General features: G+C 40.4%; 1 protein-coding gene across 1 annotated transcript in view; it reads left to right on the forward strand.

Moving 5' to 3' along the window:
- The window catches only part of TRPC7 (transient receptor potential cation channel subfamily C member 7), a 121090-nt gene that overhangs the window by 28215 nt on the left and 70099 nt on the right, over nt 1–22776 (forward strand). The window contains exon 3 of the mRNA XM_077824683.1: nt 14421–14603. Within this exon, the coding sequence (XP_077680809.1) occupies nt 14421–14603 (183 nt within the window). The remainder of the gene's footprint in view (nt 1–14420; nt 14604–22776) is intronic.

Genomic DNA, 22776 nt, shown 5'->3' on the forward strand with positions numbered 1-22776 from the left:
TATATAGCACTTTTCATCCATGGATTTCAAAGTGGCCAAGTAGCATTAAACATGTAAGATTTTCATTTCTGTTCTGTGATCAGACTGAGAATACCTTATCTAGCTCAGCTTATGAGAAGTATAAACCACAATATGTTTAGTAAACAGCTTCTTTTGATTTAAATCCATTTTCTTTCTGTTTTTAAGAGAGAAAATCTCTCAAATCTTATATTAGGAAATTTTCCCGTTGTGTGGGTGTTTCAGGCAGATTGTCCCAAAGGAGAAAAGAAAAGGAGGATACGTGCTAAAGGGTAAACAGTTTATGGGAGCTAAACCACCCACGCAGTCTTATGTAAAAGGCGTGAACAGAATTATGCAAAAAGCATGGCAGATAACACACTAGGAGAGATGCCATGGAGGGAGACCCTAGGGTAGATGTGAAATGCAGGATGATTGGTCGTAAGAGCATCCATGCGCACATATGCACAGAGCAAACATTTTGGATCTAATCTTTTTTTAGTAGATTCTTCTCTCTCTCTCTCACACACACACACACACTTACTGCACATTCTTCTGTAGCTTGCAAACAATGCAGAGATGCATCTTAAAACACAGATGGGTTGACTGAGACACAAAACCTCAGTAATGCTGCATTGTATTCCCGCCATTGTGTAAGGCACGTGGGATATAAAATGAATTATTTTTACACAAATAGGGTCCATTAACATAGAATTAAAGGATCCTCTAATGGAAAGTGGGTTTGTTCCTTTTAAAATAATACAATCTCTCAATGGAATGCATTCTTACTAGGAGTAATGCAAATATTTGAAACTAATGTCATGGAGCTGGCAGTGTTGTTCTGCATGATGATGAGCTTCTTTTTGCCTGGGGCATTAATGAACCATTAGGCCTTTTTCACCAGGCGAATTAGCAGAATATTCTTTTGAAAGACATTAGTCTGTATTTAGTAAAGAGAAGCACTTGACAAGACATGAGGAGTAAGACTCCCTCTTTCACTGAATATATATATTTTCTTGCACTTCACATACCAAAGAATTTATCTAATACCTCTCTGAAGTCAATTCTGTTTAAGTGTGACAGCCAGGGACTCTCTATTTTATCTGCCAGAAACAGGTGTTTCAGCATAAACATTCAAATGAGCTTGAGGAAATCAGCAAGAAGCAGGGAAAAACATTTTAATTACTCTCAGAATCAAAAGCATGTGGCTTAGTTGTGAGGTGAGATTGAAAACCAGCTGAAATTATAAGAAAGCGAAATAAATTAACAGACAAGTACCATCCTATACTGAGAAGCTACCTTGCCAAGCTTCGGATTTTAAATATTCCAATTTAAAAACTATTGTCAAGAAATATAATTTCTGTTCTAAATGTGAATATTTCACTACCCACATGGAATCAGAGTGTAGCATTATTTATACGCTGTGTTGTAGAGTTTCAGCACACATTTGTACAGTTTGTGCACTAAACAATGGTAGGTATTAGATTAATACAATGAAACAGATACATTAAAAGCGTGTTCTGAGATTCAGGGTGACAGATAACGTAGTGCACAACAATGCACGGAGGGGATATTTTTGCCTCCGGTCCAATGGCCAAATTTTTGATTATTTTTTTCCTGCTTTCACTGTTGGTTCTTAACTCTCCACTCTGTCCTCTGTGATGCTTCCGACAATCCATTAAATCAACAGAACAAGTCTGAATCTAGCTTATTCAGCAATAATTAAAAAGCGGCTTTTCTTCATATCTCGTAATTACTTTTCATAATGATTTTTACTGTGTATTCAGTATTGTGACTCTATAATCAGCTTATTGTATGACTGGGTACATATTAAATGCAAATACATCAGACTCAACATTCAGATTTACACATGCCATGTTATATTTGTATACTTGAGATGCTGTGCGACTATTAAAATTCACTCTCGTTGCCAGGTTTGTAGGGAATGCTGTGAAAGTGCAGTTTCAAAACTGAGTTAAATTTTAATGGGGCCACTAATAGTCCCCTAGAGAAGCCTTAAATCCTTATGGGCACGTCACCTGCAAATTATCGTATCATTTAATTCTTGTGGCACAGAAAAGAAAGAGCTAAATGTTAATTAAACTAAAACTATGCTCAAAAATATTAAGGTTCTCAGTTATATACATAAAATAAAAGATTTTAAAGACTGAAACTTCATAGACTGACTGAAAATTGCAGGTAGAACACATCTAATGTGCTGATGAATATACCAGCAAGGACTTAGCTTTACAGTCGCTGCAAAGCAGGTACAATGGAATACTAGGTTTCTCAGTGGTCTAACATGCTGTGTATGTACTGTATATACTGTAGTGTGTAAGCAGGAAGTGAATACCAAGACAGTACACTTGCAGCTTTGTTGGCTTTGTGGGGTTAAAAAGCACTAATCCAAATAATGTCACGTGATTTAGTACATACTTTTTCTGCCATTAAATGGAAAGCTGCTTACTGTTTCTCTAAAAGGCCATTGGCAAGGCACTAGACCTAGCTTAAAGGGTCATGACTAGGCAGTTTAGGTCCAGAATTTAGATATTGTTTAAAAAAGAAGAAAAGCTTTGTAAAATATGCTGCTAATAGATATGTGAGTCAAAATGTGATATATATTTTTAAATCAGCACAAATCTTTTTTTTTCCCCCTAAATGGGGAATTAAATGCAGAGAGCTGAAGCCACATGTTAAGATCTGGATCTTGAGCACCATTGTGGGGTGTTTGGATCTGAGTGTTGCTTCAACCCTACCTTTAAATTAAAGATTGACTTGTATGTGGACACTGCAGTACTGTTTTAGTGCATGGGAACTTGACTAATGTTCATTCTCCAAGTGAAGTGCAATGAACAAACAGTAAAAATGTTGAAAAATAAATTAATTCTTTTTTAAATGATTTCAGACCACATGGTATTTGTATCAAAGGTAGGGAAATTAGTGTTTGTCTTTTACTATCCTCAAGAATTTGGGGTACCAAAGGTATGGGACTGGATACTCGAATTACTGGGTGAAACTCTATGGTCTCTGTTATGCAGTTTGTGACACTAGATGACCATAACGGCCTAAACATCTATGACCCTATATGCTAGGTCTCTGAAATGTGCCTTAAATCTCATTTGAAATGCCCCAGGGATGAATCTGATCCATTTTGTCTGAGGGAGTCATTTAGTGAAAATTAGTGCCATGAAATATAAAGACTCTTAGATGCTGCTTTATTTCTCTAACACCGTAAAAATTACTAGGTCCCCTGAAATAATATTCAGCACTTGTAGAGCACACTTTACACACAGGGTTAAATATCATTAGCCTCAATTTACAGGTGGGAAAACTGAGGCACAGAGCTATTAAGTTGATTTGCCCAAGGCCATGCAGTGAGTCAGGAGCAGGACCAGGAATACAATCTGTTTTCTAACTCCCAAGTTGTACCTTATTAAGTGGACAACATTGCCTCTCGATGCAAGATATACTGCAAATAAAAGGTTAAAATACGCAAGACTTGCACATAGGTAGAGTCTGAGGAAGAGAAAATTCACCCAAAGGATTCAAACGCTACTTTGCTGGGGGAATCCCTGTCTGCATTATACTGTATGTGCACTGGTCAAAGTAGATTGAACCAAGATGGGAGCTCTCACCACTCAGATCAAGAAGAAATGGGAGAGGTTTTAACAGAAGAGTGGAAACTATGGTTCTCACCCTGCTCAAGCAGCATAGTTACCCACATTGTCTGCCTCGTATGTGGGAGAATGAGGAAAGGAAGGGGCTGTGGCAGGTACATGATGTAGGTTCTGATAGGTCCTGGTGACTGTGTGTGTGTGTGTATATATAATATATATAAAATTTCCTTTGTGATTGTCAATGAATAGCTTGTAGGGATGACAGATTTTTTTTTCCAGAGAAAATTTTGTGTTTTCAGGGAAACATCACAAGTGAAATATTATGATTCTGAAATGCCACCATGATGCTTCGTGGGTGTTTTTAGTGCTCCCATTTTCCTCTAATAGGATATGCTCCTTGGTTGGACTACATCTCCTGTGATGCATTACAGTCTACCCCCTTGGTAAGGGAAGGTAGGGCACCGGGGCAGTTGTACGGCTGTGATGGATCTGAGGAGATGAAGTCCAGTTGGGGAGCTCAGTCCATGGAGAAGCAGGAGGGGATAAAACACAGTTTTGATGGAATATTTCTGACCAGCCCTACTATTCATGTCATAGGGAGCAACTTTAAGTTCTTAAGCGATGCTAGGCCCAGTCTTTTCATGGTGCAGTGGAAGCTATTAATAGGTCAACATTTGCCAACCATTCCCATTGGCTTACCGTGGATACTCTTACAAAGAAACTGATATTCTCAGTTACCACTGTGTGCTAGTTATTTGCAAATTTTGATTTGTTGGTGTAAACCACTGTATTTTTGTTCCTGGGTGGGGGAATTACTTTGGGAAGGCCAGACCTTCCATACTCAGCCCACAAATGGCTCACTGAGACCTGAAAAAACCCAAACCTTTAACACACAAACCCAGATATGGGTTTGTTTTTTTACTGGGGTATTTGGGTCCCCTGCTGAATTCTAATAAACAGTCCACTCCGCCCAGCATTCCCTGGGATCCTCTGGCTGAAAACCACTGCATAAATATAGGTTTCAGAGGAACAGCCGTGTTAGTCTGTATTCGCAAAAAGAAAAGGAGTACTTGTGGCACCTTAGAGACTAACCAATTTACTTGAGCATGAGCTTTCGTGAGAGCTGTAGCTCACGAAAGCTCATGCTCAAATAAATTGGTTAGTCTCTAAGGTGCCACAAGTACTCCTTTTCTTTTTGCATAAATATAGACTGCAATATCAGCTTTGTCCTCTTGCTACTGCATTGTATGAGTTATCTACTGATTCTTTGTCTTATTTTTCAAAAAGCTTCTCCTCTAGAAAGTATTTCTCCTCTGTATAGCTGCACTGCGACAGTCCACACCACAGCGAATGAGCAGTTTCTATGCTTTCTGTTGCTCCTTTTAGAAGGGCTCAAGGACTCTGGATGGGAACAGAGACACCGTTTTAAAATGTCAGCTACTTGTATTAGAACAGCTTGTTTGTTATAGCATACTCATCGGGGGTGAAGAAGTGAAGATATGGCTTATCAAAGAAGATGCTGGAGGCATCTGTTACAAAGCCTAAAAAACATGCAATGATGCACGACTGGGCAGTGAAATGTTAAAATGAACACTGAACTTTTTTAGAAATATGCCCAGTGAATTATAGACAAACACCTGAAATTCCTAATGTCACTGATTTTGTTGTCACTTTGGATGGGGGGGAGAAAGACCCCCAAGACCACATGATGTGCTAGTCTGAAAACTAGCAGACAAAAATAAATGCATAATTTTAAATCTGAATTGGCAGGAGTCGTACACTAGGTCTGTCATCTGGAAATTAAAGAAATACACGCAAATTTATTCAAAAATAGTGACAACTCTGCAAACAGATGACAGAAACCTACCGAAGTCACTGCAAGGGGGTTTGTCATTCTTGAGCATCACATGGCTAATTCCCAGCATGTTGATTTGTCTCTAATATAATTTATTCTGAATACATTAAAGCATAATTATACTGTGAGTAATGCTGGTAGCCCCTTTACTGAACTGCTTCCCTCGTGTACCCTCCCTCTCACATACCCATGGTTTCCTTCTTTCCTAAGCATATGGCAAGCCATAGACAATATAAATATCCAGAAGGAAATCCAATTTGGCCCGCATGTATGAAATAAATCTAGCGTATTTCACCAAAAGGCTGCTTGGTAAATATTTGTAAGTACTCTGAGTATTTGAAATGATGGTTCCTTTGAAAGCTGGCCCTGCAATCTAGGGCATAATTCTACCTTTTTGCTTTCTCTCTCTAACATGTTTGTTTTTCACTTTTGGGATTTTCTGATCATCGTTACAGAATTCTGTCTTTGTTTTACCTGTCTTAGTTGATTTTTCTGGCTGTGGAATATTACAACATTATTACAACAATATTACAGTCTGTGGATGCTGGACTCTGTCAATTTTAATTAACTTTTAGTGGGCAAATACATATATACATTCCCAGTAACAGCATGAACCATGAGAATCTTTGCAGAATACTACTATAATGTAGCCTAAAATCCCTGCTATTTTTTTCTAGAAGAATCTGTACTTTCATTTGGTTCTGATATAAACACGTAGTTATACAGCCAAACGTAAATTCATTTGTGAAATTTGTTTTTCATGGTCATGGTGACTTAGTGGATATAGTGAAGGTTAATAGGACAATTCATTGGATGCAAGATGGCAGATACACAGAAATAATCTTGGAATTATTTGTGGTTATAATAAGTAGCAATAGGCTATGGGGCTTGCCTGGCTTATTAATTATTCTGAAGCAGTTATTAATAAGAATTTAATTGTCCTAAATGATAGCATGTTGAGTGTGTTGCTCATGATAACACATCTTGCTTATGTATTTGTATGCCATATTCTACACTGACAGGTTTCAGAGTAGCAGCCGTGTTAGTCTGTATTCGCAAAAAGCAAAGGAGTACTTGTGGCACCTTAGAGACTAACAAATTTATTTGAGCATAAGCTTTCATGAGCTACAGCTCACTTCATCGGATGCAACTCAGTTCTTGATTCAGGAAAGAAGATTGACTCAGCAAAGCCCTTAGGCATATGCTTAAGTCCCCTTGAAATCAGTGGGACTTAAGCACTCACTTAAGTGCTTTCCTGCACTGGGGCCTGAGAGCTGTGGACCACAAAATTGACGAGTAATTTCAGAAGGTTTCTTTGTTTTGTAAACAAGGGGCCTCAGTCCTGCAAGTTGCTGAGCACTCCTATGCAGTGCTGAGCACCTGCAACTCCCATGGAAGGCCGTGGAGGGTGCTCAGTTCCACACAGGGCAGCTCATCACATTCAGGATCAAGGATAAGTTTCCTAACCTGCAGTCAGAGATACTACTGAAAAAATGTTAACAGCTGACAAGTAAACATTCCCAAGAGGAAGCATCAGCTTTAAAAACTATCTCCTATGATAGCCCTTCACTTGGTTTTCAAATGAAGCTTGTGGTGGGGGAGAAGGGGAAAGGTATTTTATTTACTAAATAGGATGGTTTGGCTACTCTTGTGATATTCTGGTTTTTTTTTTTTTTTTGGTTTGTTTTTTTAACTTTAACTGTGACTGCATCCCCTTGAACTGAACAGCTCCTTTCTGAGGAAGCTTGGGTGGTTTTGAACAGATGTAGAGACATGACAGAGTTCATTTAGTACATAATCAACAGATAATAACAGGGTACTCAGCGAAATAGCAGTGAATGGCAAGTGCCATCAGCCTTTTCAAAACAGGAAAATTAGACATTTTTTATCTCCACATGCACAACAGGGTCAGGAGAAGCAGGAAAAGACTAATTTAGAAGCCTTTTATTAGGTTCTAGGGTTTTTAAAAATGTTGCTGTAAGTGTCTAAAAAACTATTCTGATTTCTCATTATGCACTCTATCTGTCTATGGAAGATAATCTACTCCTCTATAGGGATTATATGAGGTTTAATACTTCTCAGCATGTGGGTACTTCCCTAGAGCCCAATTCTGCAGAGCTCTCAACTTCTGTCTTCACCAAGAGTTAGTGCATTCAGTGCCTTGCAGGATTAAACCTCAGGTATCTGTGAGTAATATATTTTCACTGCTAAATAGTTCTGTCCATTTCACCAACCTCATAGCCTTAAAATGCCTATAATATTATATGTATAGGGAGCATTTATGGGTGAAAGGCTCAGATTATTGCCATCAGCTAGACACATAATGTATACAGCATAATGAATATAGCTGAACAGGGTTAGTCTGCTTTGCTCTCTTCCTGACTGGCTCTAGTCCTTGCATCCATGATGCATTACTTTTCTGGGGCTCAAGCTAAAAATGTCGCCCCTGGCTAAGTGCACCTAAGGTCACCCGATCCAAACTTCAGCGAGTGAGCACACACAACTGAGTCAAAATGGAAAGTGGAAACATTATGAAAAGTCCTCTCTGCTTGCCTTTCACATTTCTCCTTTGATCACTGGCTCCACACTGTTGTTCTAAGCCTGAGTCCTCCAGTCCCTTGAGAAGCATAGCACTATCTCTTGTGCTTCTGCAGACTACAGCTGTCTCAAACCGCCCCACAAGCCACTGTGTTCTGTCTGGCCATATGGTACACCAGATATTAGACATTCCCAGACACATGGTAAATATGCAGCTTATACAGTATTGACATGTACGGACAGTATAAACTTGTATCCAGACTAACAGTACCGTTAATATACCCATTATACTGCTTACCACCTTTCTATTTAAGATGGTTCCTTAAGATTGCCTCTGGTTCAGTATTCTGTGTGACAGAGTGAGTATCTCTAAAGCAATTGACTGCAAACACTGATTAGAGCCTGATGGAAACAAGCCATCCCATGTGTTATAGTGCTCTGTTTAGGAAAGAAACATAGATTATGGGTAGCCAAAAAAGAGTTACCCAAAAAGAACTTGAACAAGGGCCTCTCCACACTTTATGCTGCAGCTTAAATACAGCTAGTTGCTCATCCTGTCATCTAGACACACATTTTCATTTTGAAGGTCGTTCTCACAGTCGATCATCGTACAGAAACTCACAACAGGTGTGCTTGTAATTGTGCTCTATTTGGAGAATTCCCAGCCCTCAAACTCTATATTAATACCTGTAGGAGGCTATCATTATGGCACCAGGTTGCATCATGATTGCTGGTTGGCTAGAGGGTTGTTTGTTTGTGGGTTTTGGCTTACACATTGTGTTTAGCTTTCAATGCTTCTTTCCACTTAAAAGGCAAAATAGCTTTGAACGTAAAATTCATCCATGCTGTCTCCAAGAATGTGTCATAGTCATTCACCAGAGCACAAACATTGCTATGAGTCTACATGTCTGCTGAGCTTGCCTGCAGGAGCACAGTCGCACAAGTTAGATTACTTGTCTCTCTAGAAACACTTGTGTAGTGTGTGTTCTCGCCTTAGACATCTGAAGAGGAAAAGGTACTTTGAGCTGACACACATTCTAGCTGGTTAGATGACGTGGAAATGCTGATGAAAGTTGCTTGAAATAAACCTACCAAGAGTGATGTTTGAGAACCTTGCAAGAAGTTTATAAATAGAGAATCTCATGAAAGCTTTGCAAAGGTCTCACTCTTTTTTTTTTTTTTAAGTGCCAGGCTAAGTAAGTGTCTGCGTGACCTGGGGCAGTTTGGTATTTCATTCCCAACTCCCTTCTATTTTCATATCTTCCTATTTTAACGATTTTTGCAATTCAATGTAGGACCAGACTCTTGTTTAGAAACCTTTTTTTATTGTGACCTACAAGTTTCTTAATGATTGTAACCTATCTTGTTGTAACAAAGACCAAAGCATAGGACTAAATTCAGAAGAGATCCTCAAATTGATTGTGGGGGATAAGTCTGCTTAAATCTCAGTGGGATCAGGAAACCTCTCATAAAGAACAGCCTGTCTTGAAGTCAGATCTCAGCATTTACTCTGCTTCTTTATTTGACAAAATCCTCCATATGATTCCTGTCAGAGGTGCCGACTCCAGGGGTGCTCTGGGTCTCAAGCATGCACTGAAAAAAAAAATAGGGTGCTCAGCACCCACAGGGCCAGATTAATCTTTGGTGGGCTCTGGCACTCGGACTATGGCCTTGCCCCTCGCTCCAGCCCAAGGCCCTGCCCCGGCTTGGTCTCTTCCCCGCCAAGACTCTGTCTGCTACTCCACCCTGAAGCACCACCGCCACTCAGCCTGTTCCTCCTGAGACCCCCTCCCACCACTTGCACAGGGGGAGGGGATGGAGAGGAGCACCCACCAGCAAAAGCAAAAGTCAGTGCCTGTGATTTCTGTTCAATTTCATCTCTCCCCCACCCCCCATTAACACGGTATTAAGATGCACACCTCCAGCAGCTCCTATTGCACGGTATCCTACCATAACTTTCTAAAGCCTCCATTATACATGATGTTGCAGCCGCTCCTGTGAGAGATCCGGCTGTGGGGAAAAGAGAAAGGGGCCTCTACCCACCTCTGTCACTAACTCCTCATGTGACTCTGGGCAAGTCTCTTAATGTCTCTGGGTCAGATTTACAAAGGTATTTAGACACATAAGGATGTACTCTGGATTTACAAAAATGCCTAAGAGCACGTCTACACTAATGTAAGCTCACGTTTAGTAGAACGTGAGTTAGCAGACTCTGGGTGTATTAACCTAGGGTTTGAGCATCTACAAACATGTGTAACTGCAGGTTTGAAATTGTTGAATCCTGGGTCCAGACCTGCAGTGCCTGCGTCTATGCTGCATTATGTGGGCCTGAGTCCAACTACCCATATCCCAGGCTTCCTAGCTCCTCCCCAGATATGGCCACTCTAGCTCTTTATTCATAGTGCAGTGTGGGAAAATTTGACTGCCCACCAAACTTGACTGTCCAGAGAACAAAGAAAGTTGACCCATGGGATTGTGAAATACTTTTTGGCAGACTCTCAGACTGAGTCCATCTGCAGTGAGGCTTGAACTCATGGTCCTGGTTTGACTCATTCTCAGACCCTCCACTCTCCTGGGACCCTGGTTTGGCGTGATGTGTATAGACAGAAGGGGAATTAGGCTTGAGTCCGAGTTCTAACCCTGGGTTTACGTAGCAGTGTAGACATACCCTAAGAGGTTAGACACTTCTGTAAATCCAACATTAGGTGTCTGTGTGACTCTTTAGGCATCTAAATACCTCTGTAAATCTTTCCTTAGTCCCTTTGTTTGTTCCCCATTAAAGTGGATATAATAACATCTAGTTCACAGATTGATGTGCTTCTTAAATAATGTTTGTACAGCGCTTTGAGATCTTAGGCTAAGAGATGTTATGGTCCTGCAACATGTTATGTCTAATGTTAGATACAATAATTTAGAAAATGCAGGAATACAACACCAAGTGACTCTTAGTTAAAACTGTCTTTGATGAAATGCTATCTTAGTTTTAGGTTGATTGCTTAATTCGGTGAGCAACTGAATTGAATTAATTCATCAAAACTAATTTGAAAAGATCTCTTGAGGCTGTAAGAGCTTGTATCTATTTGTATTTGTTGCTTTGGGTCTATGCATGGTTTTGTTATTGTGTTAACAGCAGCCTTAATTTTGTTTGGTTTTAATCGCATTTGGTCAGTTTCAATGGTAGTCGTTTCTTTTTCTTTTTTCTTCTCCCACCATGTGTAAATCAATTACTGCTTGATTTAGAATAAGGGCTTTCAGTGAAATGATTCTTACCAAGTTAACTAAATTTCACCCCTACCCTCACAAGCACAGCCTAAATCTGGTGGTGAGGTGAAATTACTTCATAGGGATTCATGTTGAGTTTCTGGAGCCATGTTTCCTGGAGTAGTATTTCAACAAACGTGTTTGAACATAAGAACGGCCATCCTGGGCCAGACCAAAGGTCCATGTACCCCAGTATCCTGTCTTCCAAAAGGGGCCAGTGCCAGGTGCCCCATGGGGAATGAACAGAACAGCCAATTATCAAGTGATCTATCCCCTTTCACCTATTCCCAGCTTTTGGAAAACAGAGGCTGATGACACCATCTCTGCACATCCTAGCTAATGGCCATTGATGGACCTATCCTCCATGAACTTATCTAGTTCTTTTTTGAACCCTGTTATAGTCTTGGCCTTCACAACATCCTCTAGCAAGGAGTTCCACAGGTTGACTGTGCTTTGTGTGAAAAAAATAATTCCTTTTGTTTTTAACCTGCTGCTTATTAATTTCATTTGGTGACCCCTTGTTCTTGTGTTATGAGGAGTAAATAACACTTCCTTGTTTACTTTCTCCGCACCAATCATGATTTTATAGACTTCTATCATATTCCCCCTGAGTCGTCTCTTCTCCAAGCTGAAAAGTCCCAATCTTATTAATCTCTTCTCATATAGAAGCTGTTCCATACCCCTAATCATTTTTGTTGCCCTTTTCTGAACCTTTTCCAAGTCCAATATATCTTTTTTGAGATGGGATGACAATATCTGCATGCAGTATTAAAGATGTGGGCATACCATGGATTTACATAGAGGCAATATGATATTTTCTGTCTTATCTATCCCTTTCTTAATGATTCCCAATATTCTGTTCGCTTTTTGAACTGCCGCTGCACACTGAGTGAGTGTTTTAAGAGAACTCTCCACAATGACTCCAAGATCTCTTTCTTGAGTGGTAACAGCTAATTTAGACCCCATCATTTTATATGTATAGCTGGGATTATGTTTTCCAGTTATGTTACTTTGCATTTATCAACACTGAATTTCATCTGCCATTTTCTTGCCCAGTCACCCAGTTTTGTGAGATCCCTTTGTAACTCTTCGCAGTCTGTTTGGGACTTAACTATCTTGAGTAGTTTTGTATCATCTTCAAATTTTGCCATCTCACTGTTTACCCCTTTTCTCAGATCATTTATGAATATGTTGAAAAGTACTGGTCTCCTTACAGACCCCTGGGGGACACCACTATTTACCTCTTTCCATTCTTAAAAGTGACCATTTATTCCTACCCTTTGTTTCCTATCTTTTAACCAGTTACTGATCTATGAGAGGACCTTCCTTCTTATGCCATGACAGCTTACTTTGCTTAAGAGCCTTTGGTGTGAGGGACCTTGTCAAAGGCTTTTTGAAAATCTAAGTACACTATATCCACTGGATCCCCCTTGTCCACATGCTTGATGACCCCGTCAAAGAATTCTAGTAGATTGGTGAGGCATGATTTCCCTTTGCAAAAACCATGTTGATTCTTCCCCAACAAATTGTGTTCATCTATGTGTCTGACAATTTTGTTCTTTACTATAGTTTCAACCTGTTTGCCTGGTACTGAAGTTCGGCTTATCGGCCTGTAGTTGCCGGGATCACCTCTGGAGCCCTTTTTAAATATTAGCATCACATTAGCTATCCTCCAGGCATTTAGTACTGAAGCTGATTTAAAAGATAGGTTACAAACCACAGTTAGTAGTCCTTCAATTTCACATTTGAGTTCCTTCAGAACTCTTGAGTGAATATCATCTGGTCCTGGTGACTTATTACTGTTTAGATTATCAATTTGTTCCAAAACCTCCTCTAAAGACACCTCAATCTGGGACAGTTCCTCAGATTTGTCACTTAAAAAGAATGGCTCAGGTTTGGGAATCTTCCTCACAGCCTCAGCCATGAAGACCAATGCAAAGAATTCATTTAGTTTCTGCGCAATGGCCTTATCGTCCTTGAGTGCTCCTTTAGCATCTCAATTGTCCAGTGGCCCCACTGGTTGTTTAGCAGGCTTCCTGGTTCTGGTGTGCTTAATTTTTTTTTGCTATTACATTTTGTGTCTTTGGCTAGCTGTTCCTCAAATTCTTTTTTGGCCTTCCTAATTATATTTTACACTTCATTTGCCAGAGTTTATGCTCCTTTCTATTTTCCTCACTAGGATTTAACTTCCACTTTTTAAAGGATGCCTTTTTGCCTCTCACTGCTTCTTGTACTTTGTTTAACCATGGTGGCACTTTTTGGTTCTCTTACTATGTTGTTTAATTTGGGGGTATACATGTTGCATTGAAGGCTCTCTTGGGACTGATTATATCTTAGTACCCAATAATCTGGTTGAAATGGAATTAAGAATCTCCTCTGTACTTTGTGGAGAAATAACCTAAGAAATGTAATTAAAGAACACAAAAGAGATGGGAGTTTTTCTTGTAATTCAACTGAATTACATTGAACTCACTGAATACATTTGTGTCTTAACACATTTTGGTGTCAGTATATGTAAATAAATCATGTGGGCTGGACATTCCTAAAGCCAGATCTATCTGTTTAATAAAATATTTTCAAACTGCATTTACTTTTTGTATAATTTCTAAATTGATTAATAGCAGAGCCATGGGGGAAATACTTTTTGCTCTCCTGGGGATATGATGTGGACTAGAGGGAAGGAAACAAATTATATGTGAATTTTGCCAGAGCAAAATATTGTTTGTGTTCACTTAAAATCAAGGGTGAAAATGAAAACTCCCCTCCAGGACAGTAGAGTTGTCCTTTCACTTTAAAAAGAGGGGAGGAGTGCCAAAATGTGGGGGCAAATTTGTGAAAACTAATGATTGTCTGTCTGTCATTCATATTGCCCATATCCCCATACTACCTGACCTATATGAACAGAGTTTTGCCCTTTCTCCATAAAAAGCAACATTAACTGATGGAGATGGTACTAGTTTATTATGGAAGAAATTCACTAATACTTGTGAAAACGTAAATATGCCCCAACTCAAACCTCACAGCTTCAGCCTCCAGCCAGCAAAAGGTTTTACATGGATAAATCCTGAACTTCAGCCTGAACTGGAGTTCTTTTAGAAACGTGTTTTCAGGTCACAACAATAAATGACTTTTGTTTCTCTTTGTTTCATTAGAATGATTACAGGAAGTTATCTATGCAATGCAAGGATTTTGTTGTGGGTGTACTGGATCTCTGCAGGGATACAGAAGAAGTGGAGGCTATTCTAAATGGAGATGTGAACATAAAAGTGTGGCCTGAGCATCACCGCCCAAGCCTGAGCAGAATTAAACTTGCCATTAAATATGAGGTCAAAAAGGTAAGATTTTTCCTTTAGTTGCCTTGTCACTACATTTTACAAGCCAGATTCTGCTTCCATTGAAATCAATGGTAAAACACCCGTTCCTTTCAGTGAGTCCAGGGTTAACCCTTGTAATTTAGCTTTTCTATGGCTTTATGTGCAGGGTGGTTGCACATTTTAATATGGAAGATGTTACCATTACACTGTTAATTATTATGGATATAGTGGTGCTTTTACAATGTTAAAAGGAAGGTTGGATGGATCAAGGGATTGGTAAAATTGTATAGGGACCTCTCATCTCTAGGGTAGGTTACACAAGTGCGAATGTGGAAAAGTTTGGTCGCAGTCACAAGTCACTGCCATTGCAATATGCGGTGTTGTTGTAACCATGTGAGTGCCAGGATATTGGAGAGACAAGGTGGGCGAAGTAATATCTCTTATTGGACCATCTTATGTTGATGAGAGAGATAAGACCTGAAGAGCTCTGTGTGAGCTTGATAGCTTGTCTTATGGAAGAGTAGCTGGGGGTTCAATACAACCCCCAGATTGCAAACCCACTAACAAATGTCGGGAGCACACCCTCAGTCTAAGGGATACATCTACACAGCACACAAAAAAAAACCCTCATGGCAGCGAGTTTTATAGCCCAGGTCTAAGCACTCCCGGGTCTCACACTGCAGAGCTAAAAATAGCAGTATAGACATGGAGGCTTGTGCTGGTGTCTGGACTCCAATACCTTCCCCGCCACCACCACGTTTCCGAGCCCAGGCTCTGGCCTGAGCTCAGACATCTACACTGCAATTTTTAGCCCCTCAGCACAAGCTATAGTTGACCCAAGACTTGCTGCACTGGGTTGTTTTTTGCTGAGTAGACATACGCTTAGAGGGAGATACCAGCCTCATAAGATCACCCGGTTGTTTTGCAAACTTTCAGGCATCACTTTCTGTCTTATCCAGACTGAGCTTCAGCCAGAGAGCTCTAATTCATGCCCCAGGATCTGGTGAGAAAACAGAATTCCGAATCCTCAAAAAAAATTTAGTTTTTTTTTGGGGGGGGGGAGAATTGGCCCACATCAGGACAAAAAGACAAAACCTTGACATTCTTCACAGCAACCACACACCACACAACAAAAACACTAACCCAGGAACCTATCCTTGCAACAAAGCCCGTTGCCAACTGTGTCCACATATCTATTCAGGGGACATCATCATAGGGCCTAATCACATCAGCCACACTATCAGAGGCTCGTTCACCTGCACATCTACCAATGTGATATATGCCATCATGTGCCAGCAATCCTCCTCTGCCATGTACATTGGCCAAACTGGACAGTCTCTACGTAAAAGAATAAATGGACACAAATCAGACGTCAAGAATTATAACATGGCCCACCTTGGTTATCGGTACAAAAGGTTCCCCCCGCTCCCCCCGCTCTCCTGCTGGTAACAGCTAGCTCACCTTACCTGATCACTCTTGTTACAGTGTGTATGGTAACACCCGTTGTTTCATGTTCTCTGTGTATATAAAATCTCCCCACTGTATTTTCCACTGCATGCATCCAATGAAGTGAGCTGTAGCTCACAAAAGCTTATGCTCAAATAAATTCGTTAGTCTCTAAGGTGACACAAGTCCTCCTTTTCTTTTTGCGGATACAGACTAACACAGCTGCTACTCTGAAACCTTCACAGAACTTGAATTCTGTAATAGTCTGTTTTGGGGAGTTGAAATGTTCCCCTGGCAGGCATGTTTCACCGTTTGTAAAATGTTAACCGAGATCCCCTGCTAACAGGCTGCCAAAGAGCCAAAAGCCTGGGAGCCACAGGAGCCATGGAGCCTGAGTGACCAAGCTCCCCTCTACCCTGCCAAGTAGGCAGGTACTGGGCTTACCTATAGAAGATCCCCCTCAACAAAAAATGGATACCACAATACCCTACCCCTGCTATTGCTCACAGCTAGGAGCTGCTGAGTGAAATTAACAACTGTCTGATCAGTTTTATGGCTGCTATTCAGCCATAGGGAAGCTAACAAGAATTGTCAATTTCAGTCAGCTTCCTGGATTCCAAGCACCCCACCAGTTCACACAGTAGGCTACTGGAGAACCTGGACTTCCCCAATGAGGGTTTGGGGGCTCAAGTTTCCCAGTCAAATGGACTGTCAAGGACTCAAGAGACCTGGTAGCCTGGGGTCCTCAGCAACCTCCCTGGTGGGTTTGCCAATTGCCTGGAAAGCTACTGGGGAGTTTGGGAGTCAAGGATCTCAGGACTTCTGGGGACATGGGCAAGCTGTCGGAAACCTGCTTGGTTTCCATCAAAATGTCATTGAAATCAACACTGTCCCATTGAATGTTTCTATTTTAAGAAATCGGCATTCTCCGATTGAAAAAAATGTTCTGCTGGAAAATTTCTGAACCGCGCTACCCTGACACAAGGAACTGGCAGATTAATGGGCAGGTAATAATGCAAATCTGAAGGGGTGTACACATTGTGAAAGAGGTGTATTTTTACAATGGATCTGAAGGTGTTGGTTCTCTCTTACACACGGTCCTAAATTATATATTCCCACATACTAAAATTGGCATTCCTGACAGTCTACATATGCCATTTTCCAGCAATGATGCGGCAACACCGAGATCAGCCATGGTGTAAGCACCATTTGAGTCAGGAATCGGGTCATGGTTTTCATGAGACTGTCTGCACTAGTGCAATGCCAGTGGAATTGTTGATGTACCCATAATTCCATACTCATCCTCGAGGTTCACCCTCCAGGAAAGGACTGAGAACCATGAATGGTACAATATGGAGAAGACTGTGTATGTATTCTTTGGATAAAGAGAGGATGTCAGTCTTCAGGGCTCTCAATCTGTCACATTTCATGAGCAGTAAAAAAGAAATTAAGCAACTAAGGGTTTCCCTAACTCCACTCCTATTCAAGACAATGTTCCCTTTGAAGTCATAAGCAAAACTCTTACAGGCTTCAGTGAAAGCAGTTAGGCTGACACAGAATGCTTTTGAAAATCCCTCTCTAATACCATTGAGAGAATGAGTGCTGATGTGGCAGGAAATAAATTTAATTCATGAGAAAGTATTTTCTGATTTTTTTGACTGAATATCCAGAAGTTAGACTTAAGGCCTTTTAGCAAATGCTGATCAGACTAAAATACTCCTGTGTCATTTAACCTCAAGAAAGAGATCTGGAGTCATTGTGGATAGTTCTCTGAAAACATCCACTCAATGTGCAGTTTTCAGAGTAGCAGCCGTGTTAGTCTGTATCCACAAAAAGAAAAGGAGGACTTGTGGCACCTTAGAGACTAACAAATTTATTTGAGCATAAGCTTTCATGATCTACAGCTCACTTCATCGGATGCAGTGGCAGTCAAAGTGAACAGAATCTTGGGAATCATTAAGAAAGGGATGGATAATAAAACAGAAAATATCATATTGCCTCTATATAAATATCATATTGCCTCTATATAACTCCATGGTACGCCCACATCTTGAATACTGCATGTGGTCGCCACATCTCAAAAAAATGTATTGGAATTGGAAAAGGTTCAGAAAAGGGCAACAAAAATGATTAGGGGTATGGGGCAGCTTCCGTATGAGGAGAGATTAATAAGACTGGGACTTTTCAGATTGGAAAAGAGATGACTAAAGGGGGATATAATAGAGGTCTATAAAATCATGACTGGGGTGGAGAAAGTAAACAAGGAAGTGTTATTTACTCCTTCTCATAACACAAGAACTAGGGGTCACCAAATGAAATTAATAGGCAGCAGGTTTAAAACAAACAAAAGGAAGTATCTTTTCACACAACGCACAGTCAACCCGTGGAACTCCTTGCCAGAGGATGTTGTGAAGGCCAAGACTATCACAGGGTTCAAAAAAGAACTAGATAAGTTCATGGAGGATAGGTCCATCAATGGCTATTAGTTAGGATGTTCAGAGATGGTGTCCTCAGCCTTTGTTTGCCAGAAGCTGGGAATGGGCAACAGGGGATGGATCATTTGATGATACCTGTTCTGTTCATTCCCTCTGGGGCACCTGGCATTGGCCACTGTCAGAAGACAGGATAGTTGGCTAGATGGACCTTTGGTCTGACCCAGTATGGCTGTTCTTATGTTCTTATAACCCTGGTTTCTTGGAGCTGTTGTTCCTTTCTGATTATACCGGCCAAATTCATTCAAGTGTTAAGTGTTTTATTGATCACAGCAAACTAATTTTGAAATAGACACTGCATCAATCCCACCCACTCTGTTGAAGCAGAGTGTGCAAGAGTTAGCTATGTCTCTCCCCTAGCTCTGCTTCATTAATGTATAGAAAAATAAATCAATATTAAAAAGATATTCTAGGACCTCTTCTTCCACTTTTCCAAAAGTAAGTGCCAACGTTCAATCACTCATTTGATCAGGTCACATTTTTAAAGGTAACTTCTTCTGCATTGATGTTACAGTAAGATAACTTAACTAGCGGAACAGATAGGATGTATGAAAGCGGATTATCAAAACTGGTCGTCTGAGCATAAAGAATATATTTTAAAAGCAGCAAAAGAGAGAAGGAAGTGGTTTAGTTTTAGAAAAATATTTAAGATGTTCTGCTTTATGGAAGCATGCTCTGAATGGAAAATTTGGTTCTGGCAAATACTGGGTCTGGGAGGTGCAGATGAATGATTTCAACAATGTGCTTTGATGGAAATTGGGCTCCTATAACTGGGCTTAAAGAGTTGTTCCAAATTTTCCAGCTAACATCTGCTACCTCCTTCCCCCACCACCTGCTTACTGCTGCCTCCAGCTAACATCTGCTATCTCCTCCCCATACCACCTACTTACTTCGGTCTCCCTCTTCCACTGTCCTGTTATGGAAGCAATTAATTAAAGAGAAACTTAACTCTTAATTTAAATGCTTTCATACAGGAACAAATGGTGTGGAGCTAGTCTGTATAACAGAAAGGAGCTGGACAAATTATTCTTCCCAGGCTGGTGCAGCTATGCACTGTCCCATACTCGGAGCTTAGTATCAAGACTCCAGCCATCCCCAGTTGAACTCCCTTAAACAAATTGGGCCAAATTCTGTGCCTTGAACAGGTGCCAGCTCATTGACTTCTGTGGGCTTGTACGGTTGTAACTCAGAACCGAATTTGCCCTGGTGTCCCTTTAGAAGGCTGACTAGTCTGAAATACCCTTGTACTGGATCATCAAAGAATGATCCCTAGAAGACTAACAAGGCAATAGCTATTGCGATGCTTTTGAGAACTCCAGACGCTTTTGCTGAGCACATCGAGTCCTCTGCACTGCTTGCTTTCATTCTCTGTTCCTTCTCACGAGTACTGTACTCATCTCTTAGGTACAGAGAACTTTGAAACTGTGGGTCTGACAAGACGTAGCTGACCTGCCGTGTCAATCATTGCACTGCCTTCAGTATGCCTGTTCCATCAGCTCTTTAGCCAGCTCGTTTTCATAGGCTCATCTCTAGCGAGTGCATTGTTTCATAATGCATGCCCACAGCTTCCCTATGGACTTGCCAGTTCTGCAGCATCCGATGAATCCAAAAACCTGTGTTCTGCTTTGTCGTATGCAGTTGAGATCAACAGCATATTTTCTCCTTCTCTTACAAAATATATTCTTCAAAACTCATCATCCCTTTATAGAGCAGAGGAACGCTTTGGGCATCATTTATTTTATCTACTAGATCAATTACATAACATATGAATACCGTCTTCAGTAAATCTTGTGTTGGTTCTCTGTGTAACATTTCGCAGTCTGTTCTTTTCTATATTTCTCTCTCCATATTTCTATTGTATATATTCTGATAGTGGTCCTAGGCAGGCTAGAGAGCAGCTGATCCTGGACTCAATTAATAAGGAATTAAAGAAGGGTAATATAATTAATGCCAATCATCAAGGGTTTATGAAAAGTAGATCCTGTTAGACTAACTTGATATCTTTTTTATGAGATTGTAAGTTTTGTTGATAAAAGTAATAGTGTTGGCATAATATACTAAGACTTCTGTAAGGTGTTTGACTTGGTACTGCACAACATTGTGATTAAAAAAAGTAAAACAATACAATGAATATGGCACACGTTAAACAGATGAAAAGATGGCCAACTGACAGGTCTCAAAATGTAATTGTAAACAAGGAATTGTCATTGAGCTGGTGTGTTTCCAGTAGAGTCCCGCAGGGATTAATGCTTGACCGTATACTATTTAACATTCTTATCATTGATCTGGAAGAAAACATAAAATCATCACTTATAAAGTTTACAGATGGCACACAAATTGGGGGTGTGGTAAATAATGAAGAGAACAGACCATTGACAGAGGGGGGTTTGGATCACTCTTAAGCTGCGCATGAGCAAACAATATGTGTGTTAATATGGCTAACTACATCAGGGAACAAAGAATGTAAGCCATGCTTACAGGATGGGGAACTCTATCCGAAGAAGCAGTGACTGAAAAAGATTTGGGGTCATAGTGGATAATCAGCTGGACATGAGCTTCCAGTGTGACGCTGTGGACAAAAGGGCTAATGGATGAATAATTAGAGGAATCGTGAGTAGCAGTAGAGAGGTTGTTTTACCTCTGTTTTTGCCATTGGTGAGGCTGCTGCTGGAATATTCTGTGCAGTTCTGGTGTCCAAAATTCAAGAAGGATGTGGAAAAATTTTGAGAGGGTTTTCAAAGAAGAGCCATGAGAATGATTAGAAAACCTGCCTTATAGTGATAGATTGAGCTCATTGAGTCTATTTAGCTTAACACAGAAAAGGTTAGGGGTCAACTTTATTACAGTCTATAAGTACCTACTTGGAGAACAAATATTTAATAATGGGCTCTTTCATTATTGGCAGTGACTTATGGTAGCAGGTTGATATTTATCATACACTCTATTGCTAAATGGATGAACAATCTCGATAGAAAAACGTAGTGATGAAAATACACTAGTAATGACTTCCTTCAGTGGAAAGAGACTTTGAGGTATAAAGGCATTTGACGTGTGTGTATATAAACTTTCACTTTGAAACTTATTTCCAACTTAAGGAAATCATATATTGTGTGCATGGGTTTTTTTGTCTGTTTGTTTTTTTATGGATGGATTCTGGATCTCGTTACTCTGATTTACATCAGAGTAACATGATCAAAACCGGTCAAATTACACAATATTTATATAGGTGAAATTGAGATCGGCATCTGGCCCTCAAAATGTAAAAGACAGCTCTGTGAAGGAATGCTGCTTGACCTCCATCCCCCACCTGAAGCACCAAAATCACTAACCCACAAATGGGGAAGTCTAGCCATCAGGCTGATTTATGTATGACAGTCCTCCCTGCCTCTGGCAAATTCAAGGTGCAAATGTCTTCTGAGTTACGGCTGGGTGAGCACTACCCACACTGCAACCCTGCAGCAGCGGAACCCGAAATGCACTGCGCTGCTGCTCAAGTTTCCAGCTTTGGACTGCGCCCTGGGACTGAGATGCCCTGGTGTGTACTTGGGTGGAGGGAGATCACTGCTCTCAAGGTGCAAAATGATATTTCAGCAATATTAGACTGTCTGGGAATGGCACTGCTGCTGGCAAATTCAGTATTCACATCCCCTACCCATGCCAGCAGCTGCCTTGGCATTCTATCAGCTACTACAGAACTGTCCTTCCCAGCTCCCACTTGGCTTTCTGCTTCCAGCATTCTGGGCCAAATCATTCACTGAATTCCCATTCGTTTTTGCTCTTCTTAGACCAAATGTTATTTTGGGTACATTATATAAGATTGCTTTTAATGAAGCTGCACTGATTTACTCCAGTTGAGGGTCTGTCCTGTTATTATTAGTAGCCTGAAATTTGCTCTGTTGGTTTTTGCATTCTTCAGCCCACGAAGATGTAAGTGGTAGAGAGAAATAAAGGTATTCTGACATAATTGCACTTAGGTAGGACAGAGCCTGAAATGTTCTATATTGTGTTGTTTCAGTGGATGTCAAGAAGGATCTTAGTAACTAAGTCACCCATTTAGGGGCTAGTGATTGACGGCTGTAATTAAAATATATATGAAATATTATAGTTTTTCATCAAGTTGGAGTTTCAATGATGAACACTCATTTGGATTCAAAGTTTTAATGAGTATTTGATATTCTATCTCCTTCTACCATTCTGCTTCTGGATTCATGTCTTCCTATTAGCGATCTAACTGCCTAAGGTAGGCTTTCCCTGGT

Source organism: Eretmochelys imbricata, chromosome 8 (genome assembly GCF_965152235.1).
Source record: "Eretmochelys imbricata isolate rEreImb1 chromosome 8, rEreImb1.hap1, whole genome shotgun sequence".
Lineage (NCBI taxonomy): Eukaryota > Metazoa > Chordata > Testudines > Cheloniidae > Eretmochelys > Eretmochelys imbricata.